Source organism: Podarcis gaigeae, assembly GCF_964106915.1.
Source record: "Podarcis gaigeae genome assembly, chromosome: 3".
In the NCBI taxonomy this organism is placed as follows: domain Eukaryota; kingdom Metazoa; phylum Chordata; class Lepidosauria; order Squamata; family Lacertidae; genus Podarcis; species Podarcis gaigeae.
In genome coordinates, this window is record NC_139680.1 from 71,589,760 (window position 1) to 71,601,907 (window position 12,148).

General features: G+C 41.4%; 1 protein-coding gene across 21 annotated transcripts in view; it reads right to left on the bottom strand.

Moving 5' to 3' along the window:
• PDE10A (phosphodiesterase 10A) overlaps positions 1–12,148 on the bottom strand; it is a 188,043-nt gene that overhangs the window by 505 nt on the left and 175,390 nt on the right. For all 21 annotated transcript variants that reach the window (XM_083732274.1, XM_083732271.1, XM_083732289.1 and 18 more), the window contains 5 exons: positions 8,695–8,850; positions 6,689–6,861; positions 5,817–5,928; positions 3,952–4,032; positions 2,950–3,038 (listed from right to left, as the gene is read on the bottom strand). In XM_083732274.1, the coding sequence (XP_083588400.1) occupies positions 2,950–3,038; positions 3,952–4,032; positions 5,817–5,928; positions 6,689–6,861; positions 8,695–8,850 (611 nt within the window). The remainder of the gene's footprint in view (positions 1–2,949; positions 3,039–3,951; positions 4,033–5,816; positions 5,929–6,688; positions 6,862–8,694; positions 8,851–12,148) is intronic.

Here is a 12,148-nt window from a genome sequence, read left to right on the forward strand (position 1 = left end):
TCCTTCTGGGGTAGTTTGTCCACCTTTGCTCCCCACCCAACACTCAGCTCTCACTTGTGGCTTCTAGAAGCCATCAGCATGCAACAGTGGCCACACCCCAGTAATGGCTTCAACTGGCCAGCTAAACCAGGTAAGGGTGGCCGATGGGTCTCAAATCATCAGTGAGTTAGGGACTTCCCCTGCATGCAAAGGCAGGCTCTGGCTGATTGAACGGATGAGACCAATAGTGGGTCCAGTAGTTAAGAAGGCAGTGCTCTAGAGGGAAATGAGGGGTAGATAGGACTCAACAACGTAGGAAGGTAGCCCATCTAGGAGAAGGAAAACTCTGATTTTAAACCTACACTGCTTTTGGGGATACTTTCAGGAGAAGAAAAGGCTAAAGAGCAAACACTACACAAATCCAGAGTGAAGTCCCTAAGACTGAACAGAACCCATCATTGCCTTTCACTCACCTTATTTTCCAAGAATAATTAATTTAAATGTTTTATTTTCCATCTCTCTTAAATATATTTTTACCCCGACACCACGTACAGAGAGTCCTGCTAATCAAATTAATGAGTAAGCTATCACATGCTGGGAAATCAAACTGCAATTTAACTGGGGAATCAAGTTGGAATTTAGCTATCAGTTTGTTTGTCGTGTTGCATATCTGCCTGCGGAAAAGTGAGTGTTTTTCCTGATTGCACTGAGTGATACTGCTTGATTGCTGGCTGAGTGCATACAGCTGGAACATGACTCAGAGCATGAATCACTGTAACAGCAACTCTGGCACATGTGGTGGTGTTGTCACTAAAGGGTATTTACCTTTAGGTTGCTAGTTTAGGGAGGCACGTTTAAGTGAAATCATGCACATTTGAAGTACAATTGAAAAAGCCTGCAAACACCCTGTTCCGCCCTTGCCCTGCCTCTTTTTGTTATGTTTTCGTGTCACTTCTGTCTTTGGTGTGATGCACATATGCATGGTCATGCACATATTGGACACGCCTTAAACTGCCGCTGCCTGTCATAGTGAAATTAGCATATTCTTCCTGCTGGGGTGGAAGCATTTCAGCCCTGCCACTCTTCTAGAAGTTACTGGCAGCTTATGCGTCGAGTCCTCTGGTTTGGTGCTGCTGTTACTGAATGCCAGATCAATGCACAATAAGATCATGCAGATCCACAACTTGTTCATGAATGAAGAGGCTGACCTGACATATATATCACCAAAACTTAGATGGATGAGGTGGGTGGGCCTGACCTGGGTGCTCGGTACTACACCAGGATAGATCAGAGGGTCATGAGTGTATGTGTATGTTGGCAAACTGTTCTGTGAAACACCTATGCCCCTCCGTTAAATGCAGCTGCAGCGAGGTTTAAGAGAAAGGGGAGGCTCTTTGGAAAATCACCCTCTGAAGCGGCTTCCTCCTTTAAAAGAGGGCAGGATTGGAGTGAGCTGTAAGTGTGAGATGGCAGTGATGGCAATATTTATTTTTTGATTAAGCTGTTTTTTTACTCCACCTTTCCATAACATGTCTGAGGCAGCTAACCACACCCAAAACCAATGAAACAATACAGCAATAAGGATATCAATGCAGAAGCACAAATCACTAAAACATTCTTTTAAAAAAATCAATTAAAACACACCAGCAAAAAGTAAAAAGGAATTTTCCACAAACAACTTCAAAATCTGAATCCAAGAGGGTCACAATGACTTGTTATAGCCCAAAAGCTTTCTAAAACAAAAAGGTCTTAACACTCACACAAGACCATCAGGGAAGCGGCAAGGGAGCCTCTTGCCCTAGGCAGTGTGTTCCGGAGACTAGACCTAAGCAGATCAGGCCATCTCCCTAGTTCCATCTTTAGATGCTGGTGGGACACACAAGAAAACCTCCATGCTTATTTTTCTGCTTAAAACATGGATATGCTCGCCACATTTGATGGGTTCTATGTTTGTTTATTTAGAAGATTTATAAACTATTTGCCCAAAGAGTGGTGTACAAGTAAACTTGTACCGTATTTTTCGTCCTATAGGGCGCACCGGCCCATAGGACGCACCTCGGGGTTTTTTTTTGGGGGGGAATGAATAAAAAAAATTATTTTCCCCCCCCAGCCGCGGCTGTAGCCCCAAGCCTCCGGAGGGCTCCCCGTGCTTCAGGCAGCAGGCTGCTGCCCGCAAGCCTTGTGACCCCGTGGGAACTCCCGCCAGGCTCGCAAGGGTTGCGGATAGCTTCCTGAAGCCTGGAGAGCTAGAGGCATCGGTGCGCACCAACCCCTCTCACTCTCCAGGCTTCAGTGAAAGCCTGCATTCACCCCATAGGACGCACACACATTTCCCCTTCATTTTTGGAGGGGGAAAGGTGCGTCCTATGGGGCGAAAAATACGGTAAATAAAACACAATGGTTGATACTGCTGACCAGTTCTCTTGTGCCTCCATCGATTCCATATTCCCTTTAAGTAGCAAATCATTCTTAATATGCCTATAGCTTGTCTATTTGGGTTTGAAGGATAAAACCACCACAAGGCATAGGACAAAGCATTAATAAAGTCAGAAGTGGTTTCCGTGGTGGGGCAGAACGGCAACTAACTTCTCAGGAGGGAAAAGGGAGGGTAAGGTAGAGGGAAGGTCAGTGTTGTGCAGGCAAACTGGCAGAGCCAATCTGGTATTCCTGCAGAAGCACCCACACTGACTTCCCCACGACTGCACCTCTCCCTCCCAGTAAGCAGCTGTGACGTACCTGCCAGGAAGCTTGTGTTGAGGGCCCATCTCATCTACTGAGCTGCTTCTGCATTAAGTCAAGGATCTGCACATGCACTACAATTACTCAGTTCTAGACGGTATCTAGTTAACACCAGGGAGGAATGGCTACCTCTCCCCCAGTCAACTTTTATACTTCAGAAAGAATATCTAGATAGCATGTGCAGTGGTCTGCAGCTGGAAAAAGGATTCTGTGCAAACTTTTATAGCTTACTTGCAAGCTCGAAGTAGTGGCAGTGTGGAAGGGAGGATCTGTGAGAGGGTGTTATAGCAGGGCAAGGCTACAGCATTGAAGAACCCAATCTGGAAAAAAAAATCATATAGAACAGAATAAAAATCAACATAAGCTGTATTAAGCAAATTGGAAAGGTGTTGTAACAAATTTACTTGGCAGGAAAATTGTCTGGATATTCGTTATTAGCAATACCAGTCTTATAAATGGGGGGGGACCCCTAGAGTAACTACTCATGGGTATGTTAACAAGCTTGCTACTAAGATTAGTAGAAAAACAGAGCTCAAGTAAGTACAGCAGTTGTATAACTTCTGAAGCCTGAACAGAAAGTTATGGTAGTGATTCAAAAATCTGAACCTTAAAAGAGAATGTCCAGTGTTCTAACACTCTTTTAGCCTTGTATATGGTTACTTGTCCATGTATTGACTCTGTCCATCTAACCCAGTATTTTCTACTCTTACTGACAGTGATTTCTCTAGGCTTTTGGATACAGAGAGGTCATTCCTAGCACTCTTACCTGAGATAATTTTAACAAAAGAGGCTGGGGACTGAATCAGTGACCTTCTGAATGCAAAAGAAGAGCCCTCAGTTTGGCCGACCCTTCCCTATTCTCATAGGTTGGCACCAGACCTATTTTTTTCAGTATTTCCAGCTTCCAGCTTAAAACCATCTTTATATTTCCTACTAGGGTTTGTCACAAAGTCAACAGAAGATAAGCAAGTAAGTAATTTCCTTGGGTTTTTTGTTCTGGGTTTTGGGGGAGAGGGGAGATGACTCACCCACGAACTAATGACCAGACTTCCATAGAATTCCAGCCATCTTTAAGTACCTGCTTATTACAATAAGCTTTGGCAGCCCCTTCTAGTTTTGTTGGCTTCGCTCTAACATTGCCAGATTCTCCGATTTCCTCATTCCACACCATGCCAGAGGATCCCTCAAGCCCCAGAAGCAGCTTTTTGAGAGGTCAAACATTTTTACACCTACTTGGCCCTGAGGAATTTCATCTTTCTTGTCTCTGTCCATCATAGGAATAGGTTGAATACCTAACTTCTTCATTTCATCACCCTAAAATAAAGTGCAAGACCAAAGAATAGGTTATTCCAGGTTATTTGGTCCAAAAATGTTTCTCATGTATATACAAATAGGTATTTAGAACTCAATATATTAATATCAGTGGCTTGGGATTAAGAAAAACAACTGAAGGAAATGATTTTTCAGCACAGAAAATCCCAGCTGGATCAGACCAAGGAGAAATCTAGTCTAGCCAGTTAGGTTATCTCCAGAAAGCCCACAAGCAAGGCAAGAAAGCAATAGCCCCTCCTATGTTGTCATCCCGCCCACCACCCAGTCCAGTCACACCCTGGAGTTTTTATTCAGGGCCATATTGACCCTAAACTTGATGTTTCCAATATCAAACAGCTACTGTGGCCAATATCTGCTGACAGTCCTTTCCTTCATGAATGTGTTGAACCTGATAGATGGGCTCAAATGTACCTTGACAGCACTGGGGTGGTGGGGGAGGGGATTTCTGTGTGAGAAACAGAGTCTCTGCAACTCCCATGTCCCACAAAAAGCAAACAGGAAGGAAAATGTCCATGTCCTAATGCAAAGACATAGTTCTCACAGATTGTCGCAAATTGCCAGTGGTGGCTGATATGGATGAGTGATCTTCCATAGTCTACAAACTCTAGATCTCAGTGAGGAAGGTACTAGTCTCATCTTGTCCCTGAGCTGCGAGTATTGTGTATGTAGGAAGCTTTTCTGTAAGGAGAAGCATTCAAACATGAGCCTCCACTTGCAATCTGCAGTGGTACATACAGGCTCTTTGTTTGCAAGAACTAGGCTTAAAACAGCTGCTTTAATTCTTTCCAAACAGCTGCGTGTGGGTGAGGCCAAAAAGAACAGCGGTCTGGGTGTTCCCTTGGATTCAGTTTTCTCACTAAAGGCCCAGGTGACCTCTGTAGCAAGGAATACCTTTCCTCAGCTTCAGCTGGTGCAACAGCTGAGGCTGTCTCTAGACCAAGGTAACTTGACCACAGTAGTCCAGGGAGTGGTAACTTCAAGACTGGATTACTGAAATAAACTCTGTGGGGAGCTTCCCTTGCTGTTGGTTTGGAAGCTGCAGTTAGTGCAGAATGCTGCAGCACGATTACTGACAGGAGTGGGATTAAGTCAGCATTATACCTTTACTCAAAGATCTACACTGATTGCTGATTCACTAGTAAGCCAGATTCAAAGTTTTACTGTATAATTTAAAAAGCCATAAGGTTGCTTTGCTTCCTATGTGTCTCTTCAAACACTCCACTCTATGGAACTTGCACCACATATGTAATAAGTATTTCAGTGTGAGAGCTCCTGTGCTTTGCTGCTCCCTGCCTATAACAGTAGACAGGTACCCTTGTTGTACTGTTCCATACCCCTGCTAAGAACCTTTCTGTTCAAGGAAGTCCATCAGGACATACAATCTTAGCCCCATGTATTTCTCTATAAATTTTGATGCTTTTAATGATAATTGTTTTATATTGTTTAATGCACTTCTCTTTGGGGTTGTTGTTCTTTTTTAAAAAATATATTATTAAAGTGGGTTTATAAATATTTTTTCTAAATAAATAATAATCCGCTGCATTTTTTTTAAGCTGGGAAAAGGGTGGAGGAGGGAATAAAACCCCCAGTGTGAGCCCGGCAATGCTTTGGATTCCGTGGCTTGTCCACTCCAACTCCTCCCTTCCACAACTTGGCAGAATTGCTCTGTGAAACAGAAGTACTTGATGCCTCCAATAAAATTAGGTTTAATGATGCACATGCCTACCGGTGCATATGCCAACATATAAACAATAAAATGCACGTACCTCTGCCCAAAATTCTGCATATATATCGCTGGCTGTCGTTCTGGTAACATGCCACAATTTTGTCACAGAACATAAGTCACAAGCTGTCATCATCAGCCCAATCACACGATCCCTAGAATATAACAACTGGAAAGCTATTGTGCAGTTTAAAGAGGTAACATTTGGCTATTTTGTTTAAAAATATATTCTTATATTTATGTAGCAGCAGTTAAGATTGCTACGGAAATAACTTAAATTTGATGTTCAGATTAATATTAATCTGATTAATATTCAGATGTTGCAGGACTCGAAATCCCAGCAGCCTCAGCCAGTCTGGCTAATGGTCAAAATCAGGCATAGGCAAACTCGGCCCTCCAGATGTTTTGGGACTACAATTCCCATCATCCCTGACCACCGGTCCTGTTAGCTAGGGATGATGGGAGCTGTAGTCCCAAAACATCTGGAGGGCCAAGTTTGCCTATGCCTGGTCAAAATGATGGGAGTTGTAGTCCAGAAACATATAGAAATACACAGGTTCCCAAACCCTGCTATAACCTTTCACAGATCTCATTTTAAAACTTTCTTAAGAAAAGTGGCAGAGTTAGCATTCAAGTTTTGATTATCTATTTGTCTGTGTAAGGCATATCAGAGAGTAGCTAAGATTTTGTTTCTGCAACTATACTTCTATAAACAAGTTCATATAAAATTTCATGCTTAAAGGCACTGCACAACATACGCTAACAGTTTGACTCTTCTAATGATTCCTTTATTTTTGAAGATTTATATAGACATCAATACACAGTAAACCAAACATTTAAAGCAAATTAAAACTATGGACACTGCTAAAACAACTTGACTTAAAAGTGAATTATAAATATTCATTTGCTCATTACCTATGTGCTTGATTTTTAAGATTTAGTGATCTTGACTGGTGCAACTCTTCCAAATGTTTCCTGTTTCCAAAGTACAGAGCAAGGTCTGTAGCAATGATGGCTTTGCGGATTATTTCCAGCACCTGCTCATACTCACTAGAGCTCAAGTTAGAGAAGATATTGTGGCCTTCCAGCTATGAAAACAGAATTTTTAAAATGAACAAGCTAATATATTATTATGAACTATTTTAAACCATTGTTTTAGAACTGTCTTTTAAACTCGATTCACATTCAGACATACAGCACTGCTGTATGTAACACAAGATTCTGACAATATCTGCAAAAGGTACTGGACTGGATCCAAACCTCATCATGCTTAAAGTATTACTAACAATCTAAGCATTATGAAGTCGGATACAGCATTTCAAAGCTTGCTTAGGCACACTAACTTTTCAAAAACAATCTTGTGGAAGAGAAACCAAGAGAAACCAACCTAGTTTACATGTAATGCTAAGCCAAACTATGGCTAAATGTAAGTGAGCAAGAGGTCAGGTGCACATAATGAAAATCAGGGCCACTTTGCTCCTCCCTAGTTCTACTACATCTGTGCTACCCAGAGCTAAGACATGGTTTGTCTCCCCAAAATAAGTGGTAAGCTGAGAACAAGCCTTGGCTAGAGCTTGTGGCTTGTTTGGAGCAAGACAAACTGCAAGCCTGGGCACACATATAACACTAAGTCAATTCATGGCTCACTTCCAGGTAGCATGGCTGGACCAGAGAGGAGCAAAAAGACTGTGATTTCCACTCTTTGTACTGACATACTGTACTTGATTGTTCATGCTAATATATCGTTTGGCTGAGCCTTATGTGCAAACCACACCTTTTCCAAGTTGAAAGTATGAATTACAAGAAACAGAGATGCCACCAAATAACTCATGCTGTTAACTCATCACATCATGATGCTATGTTTTCTTGCTCCACAACATTGGCTGGTGTTTATGGGGCAGACAAGTGCACAATATGATGATGGGGTGCCTATACACATACCAGGTGAGAGGAAGAATTCAATACAAGGTTGCTAATTTTAGTAACATCTCTGCGTTGTTTGTAACAAATAGTTGGATTGAAGTTTGGATTGGGTGGCAGTGCGGATCTATGAAAATGCCTTAATAACACTTTTTGTTATTTAATTGCACCACATTATTTCATATCATCTCTAGGTAAATTTCTGGGAAGCATGGATTTGAAACACTGTTTAGAACTACAATGCAAATTTAAGAAATCATAAATAAACACAAGTAATGCCAATATTTCTCCTTAAATCTAATTATGTTTCCTTTTTGGTTTCAAGCATTGTTTCACAAATATTAATTATACAGTTATTTAATGTAGCATGTAGGGCCTCATCACAAGAGGACTGATAGGTATAAAGCATAAATAAATATTCTACAATAAACCATGAAATAAAGGGAAAATATAAAAATTGTAGTGGAAAGATTGTATTTCCAAGAACTCTTTGCAAACCTGTCGAAAAGTGCAGAGCTTGCAGCCAGTCTTGTTCAAGCAGGCTGGGCCCATTTAGATGAAATGGCTCCTATCACAAAAGGCTACTGAGATTGAGCTGAAACTCCTGCCTAGGGCTTAGTTAGGGGTCAGCAAACTTTTTCAGCAGGGGGCCGGTCCACTGTCCCTCAGACCTTGTGGGGGGCCGGACTATTGAAGGGGGGGGAAATGAACAAATTCCTATGCCCCACAAATAACCCAGAGATGCATTTTAAATAAAAGCACACATTCTACTCACGTAAAAACACGCTGAGTCCCGGACCGCCCATGGGCCGGATTTAGAAGGCAATTGGGCCACATCCGGCCCCCTGGCCTTAGTTTGCCTACCCATGTTTTAGCCTAAGGATGACTGCTGATGAAACAACATTTGAGGTCTGCTGTTATGAAATCTCCTGCCTGAGCTATGCATGGAGCTATTCTTTACCTTTTGCTCAAAAAGAGAACATACTGGGAATGCAATTTACCTGCAATATTGATACTGTCTGTGAAAAATGGTGCTGCTCCATTGTTGAAGTAGAATAAAGAGCTGCCAATGGGTGATCAAACTTCTGAAGATAGCTGTTGCTATAGCCCCTGTGATCCAGGTCATGACATAAACATGCAACCATAAGTCCTCTTCGCTAGATAAGTAAGCAGACAGAATATGTAATCAGTGTTCCGATTAATTTTCTACCACTAGATGTCACTCTATTCCCTCCAAACATTCCAACAATTCCATTAACAGATAAAACACCCTCAAGCCTTATTTATATTTTTAAAAATATTTATATCCCACCCTTTGGCCCTCAAAGGACCCTGCAACCACAAAACATATAACTTAATATACTAAAAATTAGATGCAATTAATTCCATTTTTATGCTATGGTTTTATCGCTTCTTTAAAGCAAGCATACAAAAATGGAATAACTATTTAGTGCATTAATAATAATAATAATAATAATAATAATAATAATAATAATAATTTATATCTCGCTCTCCCCAGCCAAAGCTGGGCTCAGAGTGGCTAACATCATACCAGTAAGACAATGCATAAAAACAAGCGATCAGTAAATTAAGATACATCCCACAATTAATTCAAATAAATTAAAATTAAAATTAAAACTGGACAAGTGGCAATCTTCAGGTTAAAATTGAATAGCTATTTAAAAGCCATTAAAAGTTCAGCAGAATAAATATATGTCTTGGTTGCCTGCTTCAAACCACAGAACTTTCCTCAGAAGAGAGGAAAGCTACCACTAAAAAGGCCTGTCCCAAGTGTGCTTCCCTTGTCAGTGCAGGGCTTCTGTAACAGATGGACAGGTAAAAGAGGGAGGAGACCGTTCTTCAGTCCAAGCCATTTAGGGTTTTATCCTGAATTGGGCTTGAAACAGAAAGCCAATGCATTATGAGAAACACCTGGCTGACACTGAAAACAGCAGCCCCGTGTTGAGCTCATACATGACAGAACATTTGTTTACTATCAAATTTCTGGCAGCAGCTGTTTAGGATCTCATCAGCTTTCCTGCCTAATGAATCTGCAAGGCACTGCTTCACACTATGGTACAAAGTGCAATGAATAAATTTAGGAAATCATACACTGGCAAAAATGACTTCAGTATTAGTCCTTAATGCTAGTTAGGTTTTTCTGCTTGCTTTCAAACTTGATGTTTTGCAAATGTAAGTAACTATTCTTGAGCAAAGCAACTCTAAAGCAAAATTCCAGGAGGAAACCGCTGATTTAAAACTTTGAAAAGAAGTTCAGCTCTAACATGTGGCCTGAAGAGAGAAGGTATTTTTCCACAGATGTTATTTTACCTATGTAAGGAAGTGTGTACTATCAATAGTGCTTTGTGAATGATCACTGTAATAATTTTACCTAAATTTAAGATTCAGTGTAATTCCCATGGCTTATATTTATTGAATTTTATTTCCCTCTGACCTCACTGGTTTGTTTGCTTTTCTCAGTGCCAAAGGTGGCTAACCTGTGGTCTTCCAGATGTCACCAAACTACAGCTCCCATCATCCCTGACCATTAGCTGAGGCTGACAGAAGTTGTAGTTCAGCACCTTCTGGGACGCGGAGCAGAAGTTAGCTACCCCTGCCCTACCCCTATGTGTATATGCCTGCCCACACTGAATAATGCTTCATGCATCTGTATATGTGGATTATAGTCTACAAAAGGCCATGCCACAATATATATTTTTAATCTTTAAAGTGCCACAAGATTCTTTTTTGTTTTTATATATTCCTATATAGATAATAAATCACACGATAACTACAACGGAGGCATTTTCATGTATGCTGTATGTACTGTTTACCAGAGCAAACTGCACGTCACCTGTGTGCAAATATTCAGCTGCTCTGTTCCAGACACCTGACATCCGCCTTAATAGATAATAAGTCCTTTAGGCAGAGAGCGTGTCACTGCTACGTTCTGTACAGTGCCTTAAATAGTACTTGCATTGATTTTTCAACATTCAGCTATTTTTCCAAAACAACAGAAGAGAACCTTTCTATATCTGCCATGAATTTTACAAACATTTAGTGGGTCAGAGCACCCGCATATATTGTATCAGGCTGTGGTCAGTACTGTGTGATGCAGAGGAAATAAATCATAGTATGGGGCGCCACAAAAATGCAGCACAGGGCTGACCGGCTTTGCTGAATTCCCCATCTCCACTGGGAGGAGTCCCCAAGCCACCGGGACCCAACTAAGATATCAATTGAAAACTGAACTGTTAACTAGATAATTGCTACGAGAGAGGAAGAAAACTGCTTGGAAAGGGACAGACTCTCCTTTGGACTCAGGCACAACCAAAGTGTGAGCCTCAGGGTTCAGAAGCTTGTTCATAGGAGCAGGATACGCAAAATGAGAACAGTAAGCCTTTCCATACTCCAATGGGCAGAATATCTGGTTGCACCATTCCTACTATTTTTACATTTAAATGCTTTCTGGTCTTGCCACTGTACAGTTTTCTCTCTCTCTTCCCCCACCTTTCCCTGTCCTTCCTGATGTGGGAGGGAGACAGAGGAGGTGGAAAGAGAATCTAGAGAAAGAGTAGGCTAAGGGTCATCGGGTACTGCATGGCGTTTAGAACAGAAAACCCTGCAGAAGCAGAATGAGGACTGGGTGGTGATCTCTCACTGATCGTAGCTATTATAGGAATAAAGCTAAGCCCAGCCTCTGGACACCAATGGGTGATGTTATCCTTCACAGAAGAATACATAAGTTCCTTCTGGCCACCTTCTAATTTTGGGACGATTCCAGAGAGAGGGTTATGCCCTTCTTAGTTACTAGCAACTTCCCAGGATTTCTACTACTTATTTTAATTCATTTTCACAATGAGTCTAAAATGAAGTTTTATGTTCTAAAATAAAGTTTTCTAAAATAAAGGTCAGTGTACAGTAAGCCCGCTACTTACACGGGGGTTCTATTTCAGGGATCGTGGTTAAAGCCAAAATCGTGTGTAGTCAAAACCCATTGGGTTCAAGGATGGGTAGGATTGCCAAAATCATTTCCCCTGGGAAACTGCCCCCTTTCTGCCCCTTTTAATTTTTGCCTTGTGTGTAAAGCTGAATGCGCACAAATTAAATGTGCATAAGTTGCAGTCTTACTATAGTACAATCTGTATGGAGATGTCCAAAGGCTGTGTGTTAACCAGATGTCCTTTGTTATCCAAAGTTGTACCCCAGAGGTAGCCAATGCAACATCCTCCTGATCTGCCTTAGCTAGTAATGATCAGGGATTATGGGAGTTGCAGTCTGGCAATATCAGGAAGGCACCAGGTTAGCTAACCCTGCTGTGCCCTTTTGGGTTTTCTCAAACTATTTCTGATTTTATGTATCACTATTATACCTAGCTATATCTAAGTGAGGCCAATGTCCTGGGCTTTTTAAAATAGTACAGACATTCCTTCTTTCAAACCAGCAATGTTCTTT